We start from the raw sequence: 27684 nt of genomic DNA, 5'->3' as shown, positions 1-27684 counted from the left end.
GTTTTCTTTTCCAGATATGTTGCAAGCTGGATAGAATCAAGGACAGATCAATCTGAAAAAGCAAATTTGACTATTCTCTTTGATAAATATGTTCCTCCATGTTTGGATCAACTCAGAACAAACTTTAAAACTATAATTCCAATATCTGAGAATAGCATTGTGCAGGTATGATTTTTCACTGAATCAGATTTAATTAATGGTGATTCATAGTTAAGTAATAAAATTATTTACAAATAGGGAAGTACTTTTTATTGAGAACTATCCTATCCTAATGGTTATAGAAAATTTGCAGTAAAACCATATTGTACGCATATGTAAAATATCTTTTGATAGGAAATTATAAAAGTTTAGAATCAAACAGGTAGAAAATGGATATATTTTTTTCATTCTAAATAAAAATGTGCCCATCATCATATCCACCTGAAGAGTCCAAGTGCCTTCTGGTTATAAAATCTATATTCCTACATCATTACTACCTCTCCAAAATGACTATTAGAGGTTTCTCTTTGGTAACACTCATATAAATATCCAGGCTATGTCGTTCTGCCAGGTTCTTGACTTCCTCCTCTGATGACATCTTACATAAAGCTCTTGGAATGGTAATCCAGAAATTTAAGCTATGGTGTCTTGAATCTAAGGAAATCCTTTAAATCAGGGGTCCTCAACCACCGTGGAGCACTCTGTACCGGGCCGCAAAGAAAAAAGAATTTTAAAAAATGGCGGCTTTCTTTGCCTTCGGTGAATGCTGCTGGGATCGGGGATCAAGGACACAAATGAAAGAAGGGGAGGGAGGAAGCAACCGAAGCCTGTCCTGCTCTCTGGCTCAGCAGCCGGTTTCCTCCCGCCTCGTTCCTCTCTCAGTCGCTCTCTCGCTGCTCCACCAGCCCAGGAAGAAACTGCTTCAAAGAAGCCGGGGGTTGGCTTTTCCTGTCGCCGCAGCTCCTCCGAAGCACCTGTTTACCCCCACCCCGCCCGCCTGTGCGCGCTTCAATTCAGTGCTCCGTTCTGCCTGCCTGCCTGTCTGGTTGGGAGCAGCTTCGGCTGAGAATAATAACTATTTGCCTCTTTTTATCAGCCAAAGCTGCTCCAAAACAAAGGCAGGCAGGCAGGCAGGCAGAACGGAGCACTGGGTTGAACCCGCGCGGTGGGCGGGGTGGGGGTAAACGGGTTCTTTGGAGGAGCTGCGGCAACAGGAAAAGCCACCCCCGGCTTCTTTGAAGCAGTTTCTTCCTGGGCTGGTGGAGCAGCGAGAGAGTGACTGAGAGAGGAATGAGGCAGACACCTGAGGGAGGGAGGGAGACACCTGAGGGATGGGGCTGAGGGGGCAGGGCCGAGGCGCTCCCTGAACTTGGTGGTTTTGCTGGCAGACGCTTTTATTACCCGACTAGGTAACAACATCAGATGTTACCTAGTCAGGTAATGAAACGTCTGCAAGCAAACCACCAAACTCGGATTCTCCCCCCCCCATCCTTGAAAAAGTGTGCTTGAAACTGGTCCCTGGTACAAAAAAGGTTGGGGACCACTGCTTTAAATCATCAATAACTCTCTTTAGGAATTAATGAATGGTACGAGGGCTAGAAAATTAAAACTGAATCCAGATAAGGTGGGATATCATGAATAATTAATTCTCAACCTGAGGAAGCACTAGAAAAAGGGTGAAATATAGGGTTTGTCTTTTATTCTAATGTGTCCTGAGATGTATAGATGATATTAAAGGCAAGCTTCAGTTGGCAAATATTCCTTCAGTTCATTTCCACTCATGATCTGTGAGGGCCTAGCTGAGATGCAGTTTATAGTCTGGGAGTCAGGAGTAAATCATCTCAGTGGCAGTGCCACCAATTACCATTCTGTCAAGGGTAATACATTTGATCCCATTGTTTTTAGTAAATATGTCTGTTCATTAGGCAATTTGAAGCAGTGGTGGGATTCAATTTTTTTAAAATATTGGTTCTGTGGGCGTGGCTTGGTGAGCATGGCCGTGGAAGGATACTGTAAAATCTCCAGTCAGAGGTGGGATTTGCCAGTTCTCCGACCTACTCAAAATTTCTGCTACCGGTTCTCCAGAACTGGTCAGAACCTGCTAAATACCACCTCTGGTTTGCAGGACAAAAAGAGTACATTTCTTTTAAGATAGTTGATTTTATTTAGTTATGGGTTTTTTTTGTTTAATAAAGCAATATTTTTATTATCCTTTTGTATAATGCTCTGGGAATTCTCTGAAAGGCAGAATGACATAAATCATGTTATCTATTTTATATATTTGTGTATTTATGTATGTATGTATTTATTTATTTATTGGATTTATATTGCTACCTATTTGTCCATGGTGACTCAAGGCATCTTACAAGGTATAAAACCAGATTTAACATAGAAAAACTAGTAAGAAGAATTAAATAAATTAATATAATAAAATCATCCCCCACCTCCCACCCCAGTGACAGCAAATCACATAAGCCATTTAATGGGTTCCATCCCTCTTTGGGTTCCCCAGGTCCGCTGGCAGAACCAGATCTTCAGCACTTTCCAGAAGAGTATTAGAGTGGGAGCCGTTCTAATCTCGGAGGGGGATGATGTTCCAGAGAGAGGGAGCCATCACAGAGAAGGCCCTTCTTCTGGGTCCCACCAGGTGTATCTCCCTCAGGGATGAGACCCGCAACGTTCCCTGCCTCCCTGTTCTGATGGGTCAGGTAGATGTAACAGGCAAGAGACAGTCCCTCAGATAACCTGGTCCCAAGCCATGAAGGGCTTTAAAGGTGACAACCAGCACCTTGAATTGCACCTGGAAGCAAATTGGCAGCCAATGCAGCTCCCGCAGGAGAGGTGATACATGTGCACACCAGGGTCTGCACAAAACCATGCGGGCCACTGAATTTTGCAGTAACTGGAGCCTCCGGGTGCTTTTCAAGGGCAGCCCCATGTAGAGCACATTGTGATAGTCAAGATGGGAAGTGACTAAGGCATGGGTGACTGTGAGTAGGGGTTGTTTGTCCAGGAAAGGGTGTAACTGGTGCACAACCCACAGTTGCACGAAGGCCCTCCTGGCCACTACCATCACCTCTTCTTTGAGCATGAGCTGTGAGTCCAGGAGAACCTTCAGATTACGCACAGGGTCTATTTGAGGTAGTGCTACCCATCCAGGACCAAAGATGGCAATTCTCCCTGAGCCAACGAACCCCAAACCTAGAGCCACTCGGTCTTACCAGGGTTTAGTTTCAATCAAACCCCTAACAGCCTCCACACAGTGCGAGAGGGTTATTGGTGATACCTCAGTCCATGGTGATGGATGATCTTACTCAGAGGATTCATATAAATGTTGAACAGGAGTAGAGAGAGTACCAAGCCCTGTAGCACCCCGCAAAGCAGGGAAAGGGATGGATCTTTCCCTTCCTACCAACACTGACTGCAAGCAGCTGCTGAGGAAGGAAGTGAACCAGGATAGCATATCCCCCGAAGCCACTCCAGGAGAATACCATAGTCGATGGTATCGGCCAAGAGATCAAGTAGAGCAAGGATGGATGCACTATCCCCATCCCACTCCTGCCAGAGATCATCCAAAAGTGCAACCAATGCTGTTTCTGTCTTGACTGATAGGGATTGAGATAATCCATTTCAATCTATGATGTATAGTAGCAACCATGTATACTTATTTCAGACTGTAAGGGAAAAAAACTCTTATTATGGTGTATGTAGTATTACAATAGAATAATATAATTATACAGTTATGGAACCAATTGCCAGAGGATGATTTACTTGACTATTTTAAAAAAGCTCCTGCATTCAGTCATGCAACCTCTTTTCTGTTGGTGCTCATTAGGTGTAAAGAATCCCCCCCTCCCCATTTTGGAGGTGTTTAATGTTCTCTGAACATAAACAGGATTTTTTTAAAAAGACAGACTTCATTTTTATAAAAAGGGCTCTGACAGTTTCATTATCATTATGAAAGAATAAATTATTAGAAAGTGGAGAACTGTAATTTTGCATGTAAAATGTTTATTTATTTACATAAACAAATTAATGTAGCTGCTCAATTTACACAGTGATTCCCAGTATCTTGGGGTTTGGCATTTTAAACTGAAAACTGAATTATCCTGCTAAAAGTATAACACATACATTTGTGTTTTGGAAAACGGACTACCGCAGAAAACTGGCAAATTACTATTGAATCCAGTGATGCAATCTTAGAAAGGTTCAAGGCCACAGGTTGCATATAACAGTATAGTGTCAGGATCTTTATGCCGTTATTCTCACTATCTCTTTGCTTTTCATTCCTTCACGCTGAGAGGAAAAGAAAAAGTTTAATATGTTTTGCATGAAATTAATTTGAATATTGCATGTAATTAAGCTCAATAATCTACTTTCTTATGGTATAATTTCTTTGTTTATATGCCATTTACTTATGCTTGCCTTATCATCTATAACAGTGGCCCCCAACCTTTTTTGTGCCGCGGCCCGGTACCGGCATCACAAAATGATCCACGGCCCGGTACTGGCATCAGCACGCATGACAAGGCAAGGCGAGCCGAGCGACCGGCCAGCCAGCCGTCCCCTGCTTCTCCCCGCCACCTTCAACTCCTCCTTTGTACCTTTGTCGATGGGCTTCGCTTCGGGACGGCTTCGGGACAGTCGCTCGGCTCGCCTTGCCTTGGGTGCTGAAAGAATCCTTGCGCCTTAGTTTCGTTCGAAGCCCCCCCACTTCGATGAAACTAAGGCGTGAGGATTCCTTCAGGACCCAAACGCCGCTTTCCAACCGGAAAAGCTCACCCGGAAGCACTTTCTCGTCAAACAAGATGGCGGCGCCCAGCAAACCGGCGCCCCGGTAGGAAATGTTCCATGGACCGGTACCAGTCCGTGGCCCGGTGGTTGGGGACCCACACAAAATATATGTCTCCATCTTTTGAATTTTCCTCTGGCTTGTTTCCTTCTTTTTGTGTGTAGACTCTTTGTACTCTCCTTGACTGTTTATTGACCTCTGAAAATATGTCCCCTGATGGACCTAGAGACCTATATGAAACATATTTTGCCTTCGCCTGTGTGTGGGCATTTGGTGGGGCTCTATTTCAAGACCAGGTATGTCAAAAATCAACTTGTTTAAATTCCAAATTTGGCGGGGGGCTGTTCAGGTAAGCAAACTGTTGTATATGGTCTTTCACCTGTGCAATAAAAATACAGCCAACAGAGTCAGTAAAAGAGGATGGATTAAATGTCTTATTCATGTTAGAGGCAGTCTCCATGTCATAAATAATATTACCAATTTCAGAGTGGATCATGATCCTTCAAGAAAGACTAAAAAGAATTGAATGGGCTCTTATATTTTTCATATATTTTGGCTGGAAGTTGAAGAGAAATAAATTACACAATAAAGGTCATAAGTGGCACAAGTTGTTTGTAAATAAACTGAACAAAGATAAACTGGCATCAGAGATACATCAGTATACTATAAGAAATAACACATCAGGTTAGCTTTGAAGGAAAAAAGAGGGTGTGTGTAATACCTACAGCTATTTGAAGGAAATGCAAGCTGACACATTTGCAGCTGTATATGGTCTAAAACACCTTGTTTCCTTTGGATCTGAGGTGTTCCATAGAGCTAACATAGGTGTTTAGGTAGAAAGTTGTAAGTTGCGGTATATAGTCCTTGACTTATTATCACAATTGAGCCGAAAATTTCTGTTGCTAAGCAAGACAGTTGTTACATGAGTTTTGCTCCATGTTAGGATCTTTTGTTGTTGTTGCCACAATTGATGTGTGAACCACTGCAATTATTAAGTTAGTTACATAGTTGTAAGTGAATCTGATTTTCCTATCGACTTCGCTTGTCAGAAGTTCACAAAGGTGATCACATGACCCTGGGACACTGCAACTATCATAAATATGAATCAGTTGCCAAGCATTTGAATTTTGATCACATGATCATGGAGATGATACAATAGTTGTAAGTGAGAAAAATGGCCATGTCACTTTTTAAAGGGCTATTGTAACTTTGAATGACTGCTTAAGTGAACTGTTGTAACTTGAGGACTACCTGGACCATCTGCAGGAACTTTTTTACTGAAAATGAAAAAACACAGATGTAATCAAATATGTATGCTGTGCATCACATAAATCAAAATAATTTCCAAAAATTATTAGGATAGATATATTCAATGATTTTTTTTTCGTATTCTCTTCAAAAATATTCATAATTAGTAAAAAATGGAATTAGAGAAAATGGAATTTAAGAAAACCCACATACAGGTTTAGATTGTTTGGTAACTAGTTTAGATTTTAAGAATAAAATCATCTAAAGAAACTCTCCCCAGTAGAAATATTTTCCTATTTTGAAGCAATGAAAATGTTTGATAGAATGCAATTTAAATTATTTCACAATATTGATATATGTTCCCAGGCAATGTACACTTAATAGCTAAATGATTGTACAGTATCATATATACAGTTAGATAACAAAATCAATATTTTATAGCTTTACAGTTACCGAGCTGAATTTAGCCAATGGTGGCTTAAAGAGATGAAATTTGTGAAGTTTCCTTCTCATGGTACAATATTTGACTATTATCTTGACCCCAAAACTAAGAAATTTTTCTCTTGGAATGATAAAATTAGCAGTTTTGTCATGGATCCAGAAACACCCTTTCAGGTATTTTAATTTGTTTTCTTGTTAATAAATAATAAGAGATGAATGTGGGGGCTTTGAGGTTTTATCTTTGTTGTTTTCATTTTTTTCCTAAAAGCATGCTTCTTTTAAAATCTGTGTACAGTACACATTAGGGCTGCTTTTATATGTTTTACATCTAATAACAGGAGAAAGAAACTAATGGAAACCAATTAAATTGATATGGTGGGAACATTTAATAGTTCCATTTCTTTACAAAGGATATCGTGAAAGAAGCTCATGGAACTACATTTCAGTGACCTAAAGCAAAGTTTCTAATTTCTTTATGTGAGTGAAAGTAGAAAAGAGAAAAAACACATACAGACGTCTCCGTGGTCATGTGGCCGGCATGACTAAATGCCAAAGGCACACAGAACGCTGTTACCTTCCCACCAAAGGTGGTCCCTATTTTTTACTTGCATTTTTAATGTGCTTTCAAACTGCTAGGTTGGCAGAAGCTGGGACAAGTAACGGGAACTCACCCCATTACGTGGCACTAGGGATTCGAACCACTGCCAACCTTTCGATCAACAAGCTCAGCGTCATAGCCACTGAGCCACCGTGTCCCTATCTTTACAAATAATCAAAAATTATTATTTCAGATCTTTACAAATAATCAAAAATGCTAAAACTTTTACATTGGACAAACGTACATAATCATTGACTCTGCACTCTGTAGTAAGTGATATTTAAAAATGTAAATAGATTTCAGTAGTATATTAACATCAATATGCTGACTACCTGCACTGGTTTGTGTATTTGTGTGTGTGTTTTAGGCAGAGCTTGTTCACACATCTGAAACCACATGTCTTAAATATTTTGTGGAACTGCTATTGGAAAAAAGCAAGCCAGTGATGCTGGTTGGAAATGCTGGGGTAGGCAAAACATTGCTTATTGGGAAATGCCTGGCCACCCTTTCAAAAGATTTTCTGGTCTCAAAAGTTCCATTCAACTATTACACCAGTTCAGCAACATTACAAAGTAAGCCGGCTCTATTGTTATTGTTCAGGCTGTCCCTTTGAGCATTAGTGTATAATCATCTGAGCTCTTTATTACTGACCTTGCATTTGCTTCTTACCTCTTTTGATCTGAGTGCCCTTTCCTTTTCACCCTTTCTGTTTGTCTTCCCTTAAAAAAAAAAATTCCTGCATGTAAAAATTATTCAGCAACCAAGTATATTATACTGTATCCTCCATCTCATCCCTTCCTACTCTGTAATACTCTTTCAGAATGTTTCTTCTGACTGTTCTACTGTACCTTTCCACTCAGTGTGAAGATTCAAGGCAACTAATAATCACTAATAAAAATATTTGTTAAAAATCATTCATAAAAGCAAATCAAAATTAGAGGTTATATTTTGGCTGGTCTTCTAAGAAAGGAAGAATGGTGGCAAAAAGCTGAGAAACTACATTCCACAGTTTTGGAGCCAGTGGTGAGAAACCCTCTACAGAACTCTAGATTAGAAAGACAATGGAGACATCTTCAGACATCCTAAATAATTTGAAGTTTAATATCAGCATTTTAAATTTTGCATGATAAACAAATGGCAGTCATCTCCAGGCTTCCATTCTTCTACCTGTCATCTTTTGCCTTAGTTGCAACATCTAAACATTTATAATTTAATATAGGCCTATGTAGAGCTCAAGGATATAATGATATGTCATCTGCTTATTATATAAGTCATAGTTTTTATCAGTAAAAGGACTGGCTACAGGGAGCTGTTTTCAAAATGGACATGGACGTGATCCTTCTGTCACATAAAATGCTGGTGCTGGATTGCAACCATATTTACTTTGTTCAAATTTTTCTCATTTGCAAATATGAATAGGAAACATATTGAAAACACATATCTTTCTTTTTCAAGTATCCTGATTTAGAATTATAGCAAAAGTTTTAACATCCTAGGAAGAGAATTAATGCACTTTGTTAATTTAAAATATAGCACACCTCATACTCATGCACTTGTAAACATGTTTCTGGAATATTTTATAATTGCTTAGATTACACATGAAGAGCACAGCTAAAAAAAGTTTCAGGAGTACAAAATTGCAAACCAGTTAATACCATTTGGAGAACTATAATTCAAGACTGACTACTTTAAAATATGGCAGTAAGGTCACCAAACTCATTTGATGTGTCTACTGTTTTAATAAGATTATTATAGTACATTGAACACATGCTATGTATATATAAACTCATGTACCCAATTTTAGTATTATGGCAGGATAGTGATAACCCTGAATAAAGCTCATGAAAGACATTTTTTTGGGTAACTGAAGTAACATATATGTTCTGTGTATTATTCTTTGGTACATGTTGTGAATATGTGATATATATGTCAGTGCAAGTGAGGGAGAAAGAGATAAAAAACTAATTATGAATAAGGATATTAAATATGTTAAGGTTTAACTGTTCTTAAGAAAAATACTTAATGATATTTCTGTCCAATAATCAGCAAACAATTTATAATTCATTCAGTTTACATTATAATTATATTTCAAATTATGATTATACTTTAAAATAATTTATTACTGGTAATAAATGAATGTCAGTCAATGTTTCTTCAAGAGATTCAAATAATTATTAACTTTTGCTGGTAATAAAGTGCCTTTTAAAAGAAAATGCACTTTTAAATAGTTAATAACCGCTGTGTTACATAAGTCAGAAAAAAGAACAGGTTCCAATCAATGAGTAGCACAGTTTATGTTCAGTGCAAATTCTTTTTAAGTCAACATCGTACACTGTTATAAAATGAACAGAAAACATTTCCAATCTGGAACGGATGAAGAAAGCACTGTTCTAACAAGAGTAATTTAATTTGAGTACAATGTTCTCTTCTGTTTTTGTATTAAGTTACTTGGTTATTTTGTGGCTTAAGCACTTTTTTCATGAACATTTGTGATGTTTCCTGAATGCCTCTGTTGGAAAGCTACTCTCTATATTTTTAATAGAAAAGCAAGATATAAATGTATTAAATAATTGCATTTTAATTATAGATCTATTTTATATTATTAAATAATCATGCACCATAACACATTTTAGGAATTCTTGAAAAACCCTTAGAGAAAAAAGCTGGTCGTAACTATGGTCCTGTGGGAAACAAAAAATTAATTTATTTTATTGATGACCTGAACATGCCAGAAGTGGACATTTATGGGACAGTTCAGCCTCATACACTAATTCGGCAGCACATAGATTATAGACATTGGTAAGTCTTTATTATTATGGTTGGCTATAGACATTGGTAAGTCTTTATTATTATGGTTGGTTGCGCAGTCAGCCAGATGTTTAGACAGGATTTAGTATTTTAATTAACCTATCGTTCCTCAAGGATTTTGGATAGGTAGACGTCATTTCATGGTGTTAAAGGCATCTTTGCAAAATGTAAGCTTTCCAGTAAGTAAAGTTGCCTTTTGCTATTTTTGCAATTGAATGATGGAGATTTATCAGATTTTATCAATACTGATGGGGTTCAAGTAGATAGTCCTCTAGTTGTTTTGAGTTTGCACCTGAAACACCCAGTACCTATATACTACAACTCACAAAGTACCTAGTACTTTCATTTCTTTAGCTATTCTATTTCTATTTGCCAATCTTTGCCTTTTATTATCTTCTCCAGTTCTTTTTCTTCTACTCTGCTGCAATATTCACTAACTAGATTTAAGTGTTATGTGATACCATTTTTCTCCCAAAACAAGATCTTTAGGAAAATAAGCCCTATCTTGATTTTTATGTGTGCAACTAATATAAACCTCTACCCCCAAAATAAGCCCTTGTTAAGATCCCACCCACTCTGTCCCACTGTCTAGTTGTATGAAATGGGGCGAGGTGTAAAAATCAAGGTAGGGTGGAAGTCAGGGGGTAGAGCTCCCCTATGCGCCCCGCACCCACTTACCTTAGAAGCACTGTAGCCAGGCCTCTCACACCCCGACACCTGTTGTGCTGCTGCTCAACTTCTGTGACCGGTCACCACATGGTAGGTTGCACCAGTGCCATGACTTGTGGCAGGATGCCATGTGCTACAGCTTTCTGCCATAAGCAACAGCATGATGAGCCATGCGGCATCCTGCCACAAGTGGCGGCACCAGTGTAATACACCACATGACATCTGGCCATGAGTGGCTGTGAGCGGCCACAGAAGAAGTCAGGAAGTGACACAATAGATATCGGGGCATGGAGGCCTGGCTGCAGTGGTCATAAGGTAAGCAGGTAAGACATATCCTGAAAATAGGACCTGGTGTTTATTTTTGGGTCTAAAAGAAAATAAGACAGAGTCTTATTTTTGGGAAAACACAGTAAGTATTGTTCATTTGAATTCTTAAGTCCCAGAGCACTTTAGCTTTTTTATTACTTTGTGTACTTTGTCATCCCACCAGTTCTGCATCCTGGCAAGTATTTCTTCCAGATTTTTCAATGCACCATTGTTGTTACTTTGTTATAACATTGTTTGTAGTCAGTTTATGTACTCTTCTTGCAACAGCTAACTAGTCCACTGGGTCTTCAGCTTCTCTGCAGATACAACATTTGCTGTCTGTTGCTGTCTTCTCAATTTTGGTTTTGTATGAATTTCTTTTTAAGCTTTGGTCTTAGTCTGAATTAGACCCTCTGTCCTTTCTGCAATTTTCCTGCTTTAGCCATTGCTAGGTCTTATGAAATTATTAACATGCAACTCCAACTTGGCTGGCATGCGTTTATGTGGGATGGAAAGAGTAAACAACATTTGTTCTTTCAAAGGCACTGGATGAGGAATGTAAAATTTATAAATACCTATTAGACTATAAATTAAAAGAGGAAACAGTTAAAGACTGTATGATAGTTTGGGCTAAGACTGTGGGCCATAATATCAACCTAGACCAATGGGAACATATCTGGCAGAAAAATTATAGATTAACTATGTCAGTTTTCTATAAAGAAAATCTATATAAAATGGTGCATTGCTGGCATTTACCTTCAGCGCAATGAGCTAAGATGTTCCCCAATTTGCCATCGAACTGCTGGAAGTGTAACTATATCCAAGGAACATATTTCCACATGTGCTGGACTTGCCCACGTGCACAGAAGTTTTGGCAAAAAATTAGAACTTGGATAATGGATATAACAAAACAAGAACTAAAATTTGAACCTGAAAATTTCTATTAGGCATGATAGATCCAAAAATGGGGGAAAAGACCAATATCTGATTCTGCATATCATAACTGCGGCCAGAAAAAGCTTTGGTCAAAATTGGAAATTGGCCACCATCCCCTCAGAAGACATGATAATTTAAAAAATGCATGAGTGTGCTGAGATGGACAGTTTAACCAAACAGTTAAAAAATAATCAAGATAGTGACTATTACAAAATATGGAATATCTGCTTTTGATTGGTTGAAGAAAATAAGGGAGATGTGCAAATAATTGTAAAGTTTATAGAGAACTAAAGACTCTAAAAGGATGAGGAAGTTATTGTAACAAGGTAGAATACATCAATAATAGGAAAATACAAGTGTAACCAGCGCTTAAAGCTAACTGTAAAATGTATATATGTGCGTGCGTGTGTATGTGTGTGTGTGTTTATTTGTTTGTTTTTAATTGCATAAATGTTAAATAAAAAATTGTAAAAAAGAAAAAGAAGTTAACATGTTGAACTCAAATATATATTCTTTATGATGAAAATGCTTGTTATGCTATGTTGTACATAATATTTCATTTATGCTTTTCCAAATTTCTATTAAATTTTAAATATAGTAGTATTTGTTTTCTAGAGATTTAGTTTTGATTAATTACTGATGGATGCTGATGGCCATATCTATTGTGTGAGACCAACATGTTTATTATCTAGGAGGATGTTCTGCTTTTAAATCAATCATAAATATTAAAAACACTTTTTGTCTCCGTAGGTATGATAGGCAGACATTAACTGTGAAAGAAATTAATCACTGTCAGTATGTTGCCTGCATGAACCCCACTGTTGGCAGTTTTACCATCAACCCACGACTTCAAGTAAGATTATGAATTGGATTTTTTGAAGTATATTTCTTGTCGTTGAGTCACAAACTTTTATCTAACTCTTTGGACCCAACCCATCTTATATTTTCATCCCCTTCTCTTTTTGCCTGTAATCTTTCCAAACAGCAAGGCTTTTCTAATGACTCATCTGGTGGCCAAAATATTTGAGCTTCAGCTTCAGTATCTATCCTTCCAAAGAATAGTTGACTCCTTTTAGAATTGACTGATTTGATCTTCTTGCAGCCCAAGGGTACTCAGGAGTCTTCTCCATTACCACAATCCAAAAGCATCAATTCTTCAGCCCTCAGCCTTCCTTGTGGTTCAACTCTCGCAGCCATATTTTATTACTGGGAAAAATCATCTGTTGACTGTTTGAACCTTTGTCATATAATAATATATAATATAAGGTAATAATAAAATAACTATCACAACAGAACAGAACAGCATAAAACAACATAACATATATATTTAAAATATAAACAGCTGCCTAAAATTTATTTCAGTTTACAAAAGACTTGTCAAATGACTCTTTGACAAAACAATTCCAGTAACGCAAAGAGACTGAACATAGCTTTCAGTTGTTAATCATAAGAACACCAAAATGAGGCCATTCAGTAGAAGGCCACTAAAAATGTTTTTTTCAGAATAATCCCCAAAGTTTTTAGTTTTGTTGTTATTGTTACTGCCTTTGGAATTTTTTAATCTAGGCAGGTGAATGCATTTTTAAACAGAAGAAAGAATGCAAAGACCATTATTTTTTCTTCAAGATGACTATGAAAGGCAATGACCGCACCAAACTTGACTGCAGGAAATACGACTTCAGCAACAGAGTGGTCAATGTCTGGAATACTCTACCTGACTCTGTGGTTTCTTCCCCAAATCCCAAAAACTTTAACCTTAAACTGTCTACTATTGACCTCATCCTTTTCCTAAGAGGTCTGCAGGGGGCATGCATAAGCGCACCAACGCTGCCTACCATCCCTGTCCTATTGTTTCTTTTATTTTTCTTATATGTACCCATTTCATATATTCATAACTATGTATATACTTATACCTATTATCTTGTAAGTGATTGACAAATCTAAACAAACAAACAAAAAAACAAACAAATAAATAAATAAAAATAAAGATAAATGTGGAGCATATCAGTTTCTACTCTGGTGGAAACAGGAGACTGACAGATAGCAAAAGAAGGTCTGCCAGTATAGTAGTATGCATAGCTTCCAACTCATTAAAACACCTCACAATTCTGGTTCATTTCTATGAGGACAGAGGTGTTTATAAACATGAGGGTTATCTGAGTGAAAGCATGTCTGAATAGAGAGCTTAAACAAATAGGGTTGTTATTCTATTTTCTACCACTTTAAAACTTGAAATTCAGCATAGTAATCAGGGATACCCACTAGGGGGAGGGTTAGAAAAGTCAAGATGACAGCTAAAACCATGCAATTAAAGCTCCGCTACTTCCTGGAGTGCAGATTAGGTATTTGGACCATGAAAGGAGCTCAATTCTCTGTCCCATCATGTTTTCATAGCATTTATTTCTCTTCTTCAAATAACAGCCTCCAATAGAACCATAATAGATCTAGTTGCTATTAAGCAGGTGTAGTTATTCCATATACATCATGTAAACAGGGATGGATTTTTGTAGTGCAAAGTTCTGGAAAATAGAACTAAACAGACCACCTTATGACCTTAGATAATGGACTAGAATAACACAGTGTCCTTGCACTGGACATCAAAGTCTTGCAATAGGACAGTGAACCTTTGTGGTCATATAAGAATTTACATACTTGGGCAGTTATACCTAGATTTCTTTTTTCATTTTTATTGTTTATGTGAGCATCATATGAAATTGTTTACTTAGAAATAGCTCTTTTGTAGACTTGAAAATAAAATTGCATGAGGATTCTTATGCCAAATGTATCTTATTAACTATTGTCCTTTGTTCACAATTGTGTTCTTAAGTAGCTATTCATATAACAGTATCACTAAAACCTAATATCTTCATATTTTAGAGACATTTTGCTGTGTTTGCTATGAATTTTCCCTCTGCTGATGCTCTGAGCACCATCTATGGCAAGATTCTTGATTTCCATTTTCAGCTGTATAATTTTAACTCATCTATATTAAATCATGGACCTTCCTTGATTCAAGCTGCAATATGGCTTCACCAGACAATGGTTCAGAGCTTTCTCCCCACAGCTATTAAATTCCATTACATTTTCAACCTCCGAGATCTCTCTAACATCTTCCAGGTCTGTAAGGAGTAATACTCTTACTTATTTGCATGCAAAAATTGAATTTATTTAATAATGCTTTATAAATCCTTAATAAGCAGCACCTGAAATACTGCATCCAGTTTTGGTCACCATGTTACAAAAAAGATGCTGACCCTTTGAAAAATTGCAAAGAAAAACAACTAAAATGATTAAAGGCCTGGAAACCAAAACATATGAATAATGGTTGCAGGATTTGGGATTGGCTAGACTAGAGAAAAAAGGAATAGGGGGGACAGTAGTTCCAGTATTTGAAAGGCTGCCACAAAGAGGAGGGGGTCAATTTATTTTCCAAAACACCAGAGAGCAGGGCTGCTATATAGTGTAGTGTTGGTGTGGTGTTGAGCATTTCCGGTTCAATGTGGGAAGGGTGAAGCGTGTGTGTTTGTGTTTATTTTCATGGTCATGGTCATGATGTGCACTGAAGATGGTGTTTGATTTCGTTGTATGAGGTGCAATGACAATAAAGTAAAACTAAACTAAGAAACAATGGATGGAAACTAATCAAGGAGAGAAGCAACCCGAAATTCCTAACAGTGAGGAGAGTTAACCAGTGGAACAGCTTGCCATCAAAAGTTGTAGCTGCTTCATCACTTGAGATTTTTAGAAGAGACTAAACAGTCACATGGTATGGGGTCTTCTGCTTGAGCAGGGGCCTTGACTAAAAGACCTCCAAGGTCTCTTCTAGCTCCATTCTGATAGATTGAGGAAATCAATTTATTGCATTTAAAATAAATGTGATTCTATTTGAAGACAAGGAGAAATATTGGTTGTAATACCATACTGTCAGAACTTAACTTGGGCCTTCATTCATTTAAGATTGTCTTAAGAATGTATGTATTGGTGCCCACTCTCACCTTGATAGTTTGGCATAATCACAAAGAAAATTTTTTATTTTGAATGTAAATAAGATTAGGAAAAAGCAGTCCCAAAATAGCTGGGCATGTAATTGTTGGAAGGTATAGTTTACATGCAGTTCTCAGTTTAAAAAGCGAGCTGCTGGTACCACTTTATATGTTCTGCATATCTTGCTAATTGTGTATTATGATACTTCCTTTTTTTATTTAAGGGGATTCGGTTTGCTAAACTGGAGTGTCTGAAGCATCCACATGATCTTGTTCGTTTGTGGCTTCATGAGTCTTCACGTGTTTATGGAGATAAATTGATAGAAGAAAAAGATTGCAATTTGTTTTATAAAAAGTTGATAGATACTGCACATAAATATTTTGAGGTAAATAACTAGTACTAAATATCTACCACTAATTATTTGGAAATTCTTTTAATCTTTTAAGTTCCAAGAAAAAGAAATGAAATACAAATACATGCAACAAAAACTTTAATGTAACATACTACTTTCTTTTATAACCATAAGCATTTAAAATACATCTACAGTAAATAAAGACATAGGATTACTGTTTGGTTTGAGAAGAGTTCATTAGGAGCCCCATATTTATGCTCTTTTCAGGAAAAAGGCATCCTGTCAGTGAAATCTCTGACTGCTAAGTAGGGTTTTGTTTTGTTTATAGCAATATTATTTTATTCTAACTAAAAGGAATTTTAATAATTTGTGAAGCTCCCAAACAGCGTGTCTTTTTAACTTTTTTGATGTATGGTTGCCTTTAAAATTGTGTCATGAAACAGCATATTCCCAGATCATTATAAAACCAATTCACCCTTATTCCGCATATATTTATAGTAAGAAGAAAATAAAATGTTCTTTATAGACAGTTCTGCATAGGAAATATATTGTTTAACTACATATATTTTAATTTCTTGCAGAGTTAACTGATGGGCATTAGTAAATGAGAGAATTTGGAATACAGTCAAGCAAAAAAAAAAAAAGAGTTTAACTATTTAAATTCTTTTATTTATTTTTAAATAATCTGCTTTTTTAGTTTTAGTTTCCCACTTCAATAAGTAGGCTTATTGAAGTAGGGAAAAATAGTTTTGAAGAAAAGAATGTTCAGAGAAAGCTTAAATTATTATTCCTTTCTCCCTTGTGAAACAAAGCAGTTAGAGCCTCCTTCCACACCAGGATCTTGAACACTCTGATTTCCTTTTATAAGGTATACATAATTAAAGCTATAATGGCAGAAACCTATAATGCTAACTCAGTTATCCATATGGATCACTGCTGCTGTAATGCTAAAGCTGGCACTCTTAGCTGTCATTATCTTTTTAATGTTTTTAAATTATCTCTTAAATTTTTGTCTCCAAAATAGGAGAAAAAAGAAAAATGAAGGGAAAAACAGACAAACATTAATCACTGACAATAAAAGTTAAAAAGAACATGTACCAAAATTAATAAATGATAAATATATCATTCAGAGACTGAGAATATAGGTGACAGTTTTTGTAAACAGCCACCTATAGATTGTTCTGCCATTAGTGAAATGAACTGCTTCCTTTGAATTCACAAGAAAGCTGCTAGAAAAAAACTAAGAAAATCTATATCATAGTGTACATTGGGAAATAAATTATTTTTAAATGGTAAATAGCTCAGTTATAGAAATTCTTGTGACCTTATTCATTTTATCCAAATAAATCTTGTTAAAGAAGGTTACATGAGATTAAGAATAAAACCTTTGGTTGCGGCAACTGTAAAATGTTTTGACATTGAAACTTTTTTTAGAAGATATTTGATGTGGCCTTATGGTTAATCAACAATAAATGATTGACTAGCAAAATAATTTGCAATTCATTTCAGAATATTAACTTTCTTTTTTCGATGTCATGTTGCTAACTTACTAGGATGTGGAAGATCATATTCTTCTTCAAAAACCTCTTATTTACTGTCATTTTGCAAATGGTGTGGCAGACCATAACTATATGCCTGTCAAAGACTGGGAAATGCTGAGGAAGATACTCCTTGAAGCTCTAGAAAACTACAATGAAATAAATGCATCAATGAACTTAGTTTTATTTGAGGATGCTATTCAGCATGTGTAAGTAAATGTTTATATGGGGTGTTTTATATTTGGATTTATTTATTTATAGAGAGAGAAACATGAACAAGGCATAAAAATCTTCTGCTGCTGAGTAGGACTAGCAATAGCACTTAAACTTATATACTGTTTTACAGTGCTTTACAATCCTTTCTAAGCACTTTACAGAGTCAGCTTATTGCCCCCAACAATCTGGCTTCTCATTTTACTGACCTCGGAAGGATGGAAGGCCAAGTCAACCTTGACCTAGTGAGAATCTAACTGACAAACTGCAGTCAGCAGAATTAGCCTGCAGTACTGCATTCTAACCACTGCACCACCACACCTCCTGCACATTCATTGGTATAACAATGATACAAAAAGTGTGATCTGGGGCAACCTTTGAACATATACTTTGTGATTTTCCAAGCCCCATAGAGGGTTCCTTTTTATATTTAAGGTATTTTAAAAAGCAAGTTGATTTGATTAAGCCTTACAATTGGGCCTTTCAGAAATCTGGCCCTCAGTATTCCCTGTAGCCTCATGTACAATGTCCTTACGAAAATGATATTTGAAACTAGAAATATTTCTTACTGTTTGCTTATTATCTTTCATATAACATATACATATCCACACCTATTTGCTTATCTATTCTCCAGTAAAATCAAAAACAAAATCCAGTTGATCATTTCACTATCAAGGAAGTGTTAAAATGCACAAGATGGTTGCAAGATGGTTGATTCCTTTTATACATGGGACAGAATGCATGTATTAAAAGGGAGCAGAATTTGCTTCACAGTTTTCATCAACCATTTTGTTAATTTTGACACTATAGCAGTGGTTGCCAACTGGTAGGCCGTGGTCCACTGGTGGTCCGCAAGAAAATTTTGGTGGTCCACAGAGAAATGTCACCCCCATAGCACTCCCCAAAGCAATTAATCCAGGCTGTGTGGGAACACAAGGCTGTGCCGCCCACATGGCCCGCGGAAACCCTCCCCATCCACTCACTCCTTACCTGGCAAACTTGCCTGTTAAGTTGCTATTTTTCCTTCTTCTTTTCCCCCCCACCATCAGCTGTTCTGCTGTGCTGGGAGATTTAGATTAGTTAGAAAGCAGGAAATTGTTGGATTTCTTGCTTTCTTCTAATCTTTAGATCTTTAGAACCTCCCTTAGGACTGAAGGTTCTATTATTCAGTTGCAGACTCAGATAGCTGATGGCAGAAACACAGATCTCTAAGTGAATCTGTGATTCTGTGAGCAACTCAATCTACCTGCCTGCTTTGCCTGATTTTGGGTAAAAGTTGCTCTTCTTTTATAAAACAAAATCAATATTTACATAAATATTTATAATATTTACATACAAGCCATGCCTAGCCAATCACATGATCACCAAGCCACATTCAGGGGTGGGTTTCTACCAGTTCTGTCCACCTCTATAGAACCGGTTGCTCCGAAGAGCAACAGGCATAGAACCGGTTCTATGTCTGATGCTGTTGTGGCCCACCCGCCGCCCGATCTCTTACCTGACTTTTATTTCCTTTGCGTGACACAGCTGCAGTTGAAAAAGCAGGAAAAAAGGGCTTTTCCAACCGCTGTGCACTTGCACGCAGCACTGCTCAGCTGTCTGGGCAGCTCAGCAGGTTGTAAATTGCATTCGAAAGACTCGTGCATGCGCGCGCGACGCTAATAGACAGAACTGGTAGTTATACCAGTCAGATCCCATCCCTGGCCACACCCACAAATTAGGACATGCCCAAGAACCGATTGTTAAGAAATTTGAATCCCACCCCTGATTCTGTGTGTTTCTGTATGTGTGTGTATGAGAGAGAGGGAGAGAGAGAGGTTAGATCAGATCACTCTCTCTCTCTCTCACCAATGTCAGCAAGCCACCATCAATCAAAATTCATATTAGTAGTCCCCGGGATTTAAATTATGAGTTTGGTGGTCCCTGAGGCCCAAAAGGTTGGTGACCCCACACACGCTTATGGATGTCACATATTGATGATAAATTACTGAGTGTTCTATGTTAGATTGGGCTGTTTGCTGTTGTTAACCTGATTACAAAGTACACAGGATATTTTCCAGTCAGTCTCTATTTTTCAGGTAAATCTCCTTTACAGGACTACTGCTATAAGGATAAAATCATCTATATGTGCTTCTTTGAGCTCCCATAGAAAAATAGGATATATTAGTAAGAGAGTAATAATCATAATATGTCAAAACCTTTCATGATGTTTATCAGGAAAAAATGTTAATATATTGAAGTAAATCAAATGTTTCTATTTTGCACAAGCCAGATGCATTATCCCCACATGAGAACTGCAACATTATTCTGCAGCTACTAATGTACTAGGTTTTTTTTTTCATTGTCAGATGTCGTATTAACAGAATCTTGGAGTCCTCTTGTGGTTATGCACTTTTGATTGGAGTGGGTGGCAGCGGAAAACAAAGTTTATCAAGACTAGCTGCCTACCTTGGCTCTCTTGAAGTATTTCAAATTACACTGAGAAAAGACTACACAATAGAGGATCTCAAGGTATGTCCAGTGTTATTGTTCAATCATCTAGAGCACGGGTCCCCAACCCGCAAGCCATAGCCCTAACAGGCTGGGGGCCATTCAGAATCAAGATGTGAAAGTAGGGGTGAGGCATGCATGCAGATCTATTTGTACACGTGGTGGTTACATGTGCTTGTTTTATCAGGCTCACTAAAAATATGGCGGTAGTTTATCTGGATGTGTTAAATTTCTGGTCTTCCAGAGAAACAAAGAGAGAAAACCAATTCTGCAAGACCAGAGATCTCCAAACTTGGCAACTTTAAGACTTGTAGACTTCAAGTCCCAGAATTCCTCAGTCAGCTTTGTGTTCATTTACCTTCCCATTTAACTGAATAATTGTTTACAAATTATTTCACTGTCAATTATCTATAGGAATATTAAATATTATGAAACTACACCTAAGTTGCCTACTATAGACTTACTAATCATATGAATCTACTCTGAGAAGATTTCTTAGGAAAATTTTATAGTAAAATTACCTGAAATCAACAAAACTTTTATCACAGTAACACAGCCTTTTACAAACCGTAAGAGAAGCACATAAAGACTTAATTATAGAACTGTTGAGAGACAGGCACTTTTCTTCTGGGGTCTAAGTGATTTTTCAAGATATTTCAACTATGTACTTAAAATAACAAACATGATTAGTGTTGTCTTAACACAATGAACAAGCACTTTTGAGATAAGTGAAGGATGTATAATGAGAAGTTCCATGTTCATTCAGCACTCAGATCTGAATTCTCTATTTCCATTATATAAAAAACAAATCAATGATAGATTTCAAAAAGATCACTGAAAAGTGATGAGTCACATTAAGGGATATAAATTATGAGGAGATGCAAAAACAATGCATTCCAATTACTAGCATTTTTCCCACTGATTGTTGCTTCCTTCCTCCTAGTTTCTGTATTTTAAGTTAACGTGAGTAATTACCTCCTTCCCTTACAGGTAGATCTTGCCAGTTTGTATATCAAGACAGGTGCCAAGAACATTCCCACTGTGTTTTTGCTGACAGATGCTCAAGTTCCAGATGAACACTTTCTTGTGCTGATTAATGACTTGTTGGCATCAGGTGATTATACCTACACATTTCTTGAGAGATTCTCTCAATGACAAATTATCAGGTGTTTCAATGAACTTTAAAAAGGGGTTATTTGTCTGTGAGATGTTTTCCAATGTGGGTGGGGTGTTCTTTGACAAAATATCTATTAAGCCTAGTAAGTTCAATATTGTGCATTGTTTGCTTGAAAAGTAGCCATGTTGTTTCTTGAGAACCAATCATAAGGTTATATAGAGCATAAGTATACATTCCTACTGGTTCACTTTGACTGTTTTGAATGGATTGATAGGTTCAACATAGAAACTCTATTGGAGTGAAAAAAGCATAGTTTATGTGAATGCTTTAGATTAATAGTGGAATAACTCTGACAGTTTAAATACTAGCTTTTTAACCAGAAAATATATATAATAAAGAAGGAAAAGAAAGAAATTTCATTCATGTTTAGCTGAAGTAAAAGATTCTTTGCCATAAGTACATATTTATATTTAATAGTTTATTTTGAATCTATAAATATTTTGTATATATAATCATAACTTTTTAAAACTAAACTAATAGCCCTATAACTGTAAGCAACATTATAGCGGAAATTAGAAATTTTTATAAGATACATATCAACAGTAAATGCATGTATATTCTTTTTATTATATCGGTTTCCTGCAACACTTATTTGCTTTAATCAAGGAGAAATTCCAGATCTGTTCACTGATGAAGATAGAGATAGCATTATTGCAGGAATGAAGAGTGAAATACATGAACTTGGTCTTACTGACACTAGAGAAAACTGTTGGAACTTCTTTTTAGATAAAGTACGACTGCAACTCAAAGTAAGAATTAATTCTTCCAATATTACAAGAAGAGCATGTTTACTTGCATCTCTTTCAATAATTCCATAAGAATTTATTGCTGTTTTCTGATTTAGAGATAACTATAAGCTAATCTAACCTTTGGTTTACTGCATAATTTCTCAGTCAACTTGCCAATTTCAGTCTTCCACCCAATGAGGCCTACAGAACTTAGTTTTCTTTTTAAAAATTTGCATAAAAAGAATTATGAATCAAGGTCTCAGAAGGAGATCCTTTCATCATCCATCTGCCTCCATCTGCCTGCAAGTTTGACCAATAATCTGATATGTACATTAATCAGAATATGATATTCTCTAATCACTCTGATGTAATAGCAAAATGGTTTCCATGCATATTGGGATATTTCTTCCCCAAATGAGATGGCTCATTAAATTAATTTAAAAAAAATGACCAGAATGTTTATTAGTTGCTGAGTCTTTCATGGAGAATCAGTGATATGTCATTAATCCCATATAAAATTTTAGGAGATCTCAAGATGAGATAAGGAAATCTCATACTTGTAAATTTGGCAGCAATATTTGCAGCAGATGATCTTGAACCTTTCTCAACATAGTAATACGGCAGCAAGAATTTGAAAAGTTTTCATTGTATTCCATAATAGATAAGTCCTTATTTGGTTTTCAAATGTTCCAATAGTTCATAATTCCAATGTAAAATATTGTTTTTACAGTTTTTTTAAAAAAACTTTTGAAACATACTTGCCTTGTTGTTACTTCTCAGATGCCCTACTGTGCAAAATTAGTATTTCCAGAGGCAGCTGTATCAGTGCAGACTTCCAACAGGTCATAAGTAAAGACAATGGACTGGAGAAGATGTATCAGTTAATTTATTCAAAAACTTTTGTAAGTTTTTGTAGAAAGAAAGGGAAAAATAAAAGGGGATAGTAGCATAGGGGAAAAAAATTTCAAAGCATAATTGGATAACAGCTCCTTTCAAATCCATTTTTCTTTCAAAATAAAATTGTTAGGATTGGAATATGAGGATAGCTAAATACAATTTTTGGTTATTTTTAAATAGCTAGGCAATTATTTGGCTGTGCAAGATTTTCTAATATCAGTAGGAAGCTTTGAAGAATGGCAATATCTGCATTAAAAACAAAAATGTAGCCAAACAAGAATGGACATATTGCATTAAATAACTTTAATCAAGTGGAACCATCCTGGAATCAGAAATATGGAAGTGATTTATGTCAGATGAGTTGCTCTGATGACTGAATGCTACAATTAAGTTTTAGCATCACTGATTAACACAAATGAGCCTTATTAACTGATACCGGTCTGAACCAGGAAGCAACCCACAAATGCATCAAATCCAGGATTTGTACAAAACTCAGTGCAAGTGAATAAAACACCATTTTCTGAAGTTAAAATCCTAATTTGCCTAAATTCATTAGCTGCTAGGTAAATTGCATTTTTGTTTGTGAGTCTCATAGCAATGGCTCATTGCCACCACAGTTGACTGCATTATTCTCTTTGATTACCATGTTATGCTTCAGTCTCTCTCTCTCCCTCCCCCCTTTTCTTTTTTGCTTCTCTTCATCTGTACAGATCATTTTGTGTTTCTCTCCTGTCGGTTCCACATTGCGAGTTAGAGCTCGGAAGTTCCCAGCCATAGTTAACTGCACAGCTATTGACTGGTTTCATGAGTGGCCGCAGGAGGCCCTGGAATCCGTCAGCAGGAGGTTCATTGAGGAGATGCCTGGGATTAAGGTACAGAATTTCAAGCTCGTCAATCATATGTAAAAGCAACACAGCTCTCTGGGAGATCAATAATAAGACAAGCTAGGAGAGGAAAAAACTTATTGTTTCTTCACATATTTTCCTTCATCTAAAACTGCAGTGTTCACTATGGTTACAATATTTCTGTATTACAATACAGCCAATTTCTCCAACATAGCTTTGAAAGTGTGAAAAAAGAAGAAAAGGAATTGAAAAGGAAGCAAATGTGCAAGGATCCTAACAGACCTTTTGACTTTTACAGTATCATCTGAAATTAAAAAGCTTGTGAGCTTCAATAGAAGCATGTCTCTTAAAATTACATTAGTTTGGTTGTATATATAAATATAGAAGAAACAAAACACCATCACATAATTGCAATTACCCACTCCTAAATTTTAAGAGTAAAAAAATTGTGTCAAAATTAACCTAGCAGAAATTTTTTATCATTTTTTGAAAATAGGCACTTTATATCAGAACATTTTCAATCCCTTTTCCCATCAAGTGAGATAGTAGTAGAAGTGTCTTTAACTTTTTATCTCATGGTAGTAAAATTAATTAGAAAACAATCAAAACGCATTCATGCTAATCTGAAATATTTAAAAAAATAGGAAGTCAGAATTTAACTTTGATGATTAAAATGAAACTCTACAATTGAGCTTCTTTTTTACGATTATTTCCTGTATAATTTGTTAAAAGTAGTTATGATCCAGGAGGAAAAATGTTCCTAAATTCTATCTCCTGTTGTGCAAGATTTTTAGTTAGTTTCAATATTTGATTTCTTTCTGGCCCAAATGGAATAAGAAAGTACTTTAATTAACAACAAGTTGATTAAACACTAAAGAAAAAATAAAGATGACTTGATGTCAATGCTGATGGCAGAGTAATATAAGAATAGAAGATTCATTGTTTTTATAGAGAGTTTTCTATTGTAAAGCCAACAATTATAAAAAAAATAAAGTAATGCTTTCTTTTTTTATGATAAACAAAACAAATAAGAATCTGATTAGAAACATAGTTAATGTTTTAACTTGACAGAGGAATGATATACTTGATTGCATACAAGATCTATTCTGAAGCAAACAGGAGGGAATTGGTTAGGTGGAATAGTGCTAAATTGTGTGTTACTATCTTTTAATAAGTGATAAACACAACCAATGGAGAGAACCCATAGCAAACCCAACAGCAAATTCAAAGATGGAAAAGCTCTTTCTCCCATGAGCTGTTCAGAGCATCCAGTAGTGGGAGGTGCTTCAGTCTCTGCATGTCTAGGCTGGGCTTAATTTGTGGAATGCTCCTCCTCCTCCATGGGACTCCTCCCCAGCATTCCCCAGTTTTTGCTCAGCCTCGTTGTGGATAGGCAGTGCTTTTTGTTCTTCCTTGGCCGAAACAGGAGTATTACTCAGCAGGTTTGGATATAGTCCAGCTCGTTTTTTCAGGCTTTTAGCCTCCAAATCACTTTATTATCTCCTGATGTTAGCTCTCTCCATCTGGTCGTCGGAGATCATTTGCATTTTCGGGCAGTGCTGTTTTGTGCCCGAAGTGGTGGGCGGCTTCGGCATTTCTCCAAGCCCCCCCATCTGCTTGTTCTACCCCCTGCCATTGTGATTCTGCATTGCCTTTCTCTATATCGGCAATAGCGGCGTGGGCATTTTCGCTCTCATCTGAGTCATATCATTGAGTTTTCCCCTCAGAACGTCGTCTTGGTGTGGAAAGCAGTAAGAATTCTTTCCACCCCTTCCCCCGCCGTTCCTTTTAGCCACAAGGAGAAGCCGTTGGAAGCATTTCCGCACGCGGTGGGAGTTTGTTGCTGGGAAGTGCGCGTGCGCCAAAAATAAGGGCCATTGTTTTTGCCTTTACTTTAAAAAAAAACTACGTGGCCATGCTATTTGTAACTTGAGCTGTGTGAGGTAGTTTTCCTTCCCGATCAGAGGTTTTTCCTTCTGATAACCTAAGGAATTATTACACCTCATTTTCTTATTAGATTCGAGGCCATCCGTGTATTATTGTTGGCTTAACCCTCACAGCCTTACCCAGCGGCACAACAGCGAACACCCAGGCCTATGTCCGCCTGTGCAGGGAAGCTGTTGAAGGCCTCTCTTTATTATCTTGGCCTTTCAGGCATTCTTAATTTGGCTGTTTGGATATTCACTCTATCAAGCTGTTTCTCTATTAATTTATATATATATATATATATATATATATATATATATATATATATATATATATATATATATATATATATATAATCATCTATATCTATATCATCTATATCTATATCTATATCTTGGTGACTTTCATTCACTCCAATAATAATAATAATAATAATAATAATAATAATAATAATAATAATAATAATAATAATAATAATAATAATAATAATAATAATAATCATCATCATAATCATAATCATAATCATAATCATAATCATAATCATCATAATCATAATCATAATCATAATCATAATCATAATAAATATTCAGTATTAATATCTTAATAAGGAAAGATATTATTACTGTGATACGACTCATATTATATATACATATATCTTAATTGAAAAAAACAAAACAAAACAAGGGATAAGATATTATCAGGGCAACTGGTCCCTTCTTGGATCAGGCCCCTGGGCGTGCCAACCGCCTCAACAGTATCGCTTTGAATAATGAGCATACTGCATCTCTTTCAATTCAAAATGGCAGGCGGTAGTAGCTCTCAACCCTCAACATCAAGGGTCAAAGCTAAATCTCTGATTCAGGATCAAAGCCCCTGATTTCTCAAAATTGTTGAATATTCCCGAGGTAGATGAACCTATAGTGGGATTAGCGTCCTCGTCCTCCATTCCCAGTGAAGCGCTGGAGGCATTAAAGCCGGAGGAAAAACGAGCCAAGCTTGCCCTACACAGGGCCCATCAGTCTGACACATGGGCTATCAGAGCGGCCACGGCCGCTTCCTTCTTTACCCGTGCTTCTCTCAGGTGGCTCTGTCTCTTACGGGAGCATGTCCCTAATTCCAACATTAGAGTGCACCAAGATATTGCAAAACTTATAGCAGCCGCTGAATTCTTAGCTGACGCAATTTATCATGCAGTCAAGTTTTCAGCCAGGGCCATTACCTCACATGTCACAGCGCGACGCTTACTATGGTTAAAACATTGGCAAGCGGACATTAAGCACAAATGCAAGCTGGCTTCATCTCCTATTGTGGGAGACAGACTCTTTGGCCCTGCCCTCGACCCGCTGCTAGTCGAAACCCGAAACAAAAAGAAAATTCTACCTTCTCTTTTTCGGAAGTCAGATTCTAGAAACCCTCAGTCCTTTCGGAGGGGATCCTTTCGGCCCTTTTATCAGGGATTCTTCTCACCCAGATACCAGAGACCCCCATCTTTCAGACCAGGGCAGCAGCCAGAGAGGTCCGACTTCGGGGATAGGAACAGAAGGGGTGGCCAATCCAAGAGATCCTTTCGAGGAGCAGGAAATAGGTCTTTCCGGTGTCCAAGATAACTCCCTGGACCCGGCTCCCATTGGCAGACGCCTTAAATTATTCACTGACAAATGGGACTCCTCAACATCTGATTCCTGGGTCAGAGACACGATCAGATTTGGTCTTGCACTGGAGTTTCAATCCACTCCCCCAGACTTTTTCATGTCATG

At 36.9% G+C, this 27684-nt stretch overlaps 1 protein-coding gene across 1 annotated transcript in view; it reads left to right on the top strand.

The window, feature by feature from the left end:
• DNAH11 (dynein axonemal heavy chain 11) overlaps positions 1-27684 on the top strand; it is a 195441-nt gene that overhangs the window by 79543 nt on the left and 88214 nt on the right. The window contains exons 43-55 of the mRNA XM_087948111.1: positions 15-165; positions 4936-5067; positions 6461-6634; positions 7426-7630; positions 9692-9857; positions 12528-12630; positions 14655-14894; positions 15985-16146; positions 17667-17860; positions 20213-20375; positions 21345-21468; positions 22138-22280; positions 23867-24028. Coding sequence (XP_087804237.1) covers positions 15-165; positions 4936-5067; positions 6461-6634; positions 7426-7630; positions 9692-9857; positions 12528-12630; positions 14655-14894; positions 15985-16146; positions 17667-17860; positions 20213-20375; positions 21345-21468; positions 22138-22280; positions 23867-24028 — 2119 coding nt within the window. The remainder of the gene's footprint in view (positions 1-14; positions 166-4935; positions 5068-6460; positions 6635-7425; positions 7631-9691; positions 9858-12527; positions 12631-14654; positions 14895-15984; positions 16147-17666; positions 17861-20212; positions 20376-21344; positions 21469-22137; positions 22281-23866; positions 24029-27684) is intronic.

This window comes from Notechis scutatus, chromosome Z (genome assembly GCF_049901735.1).
Source record: "Notechis scutatus isolate UNSWTSFEM ecotype Mainland chromosome Z, rNotScu1.2, whole genome shotgun sequence".
In the NCBI taxonomy this organism is placed as follows: Eukaryota; Metazoa; Chordata; class Lepidosauria; order Squamata; family Elapidae; genus Notechis; species Notechis scutatus.
The sequence above is the reverse complement of the archived record's forward strand: the minus strand, read 5'-3'. Positions and strand labels throughout refer to the sequence as shown.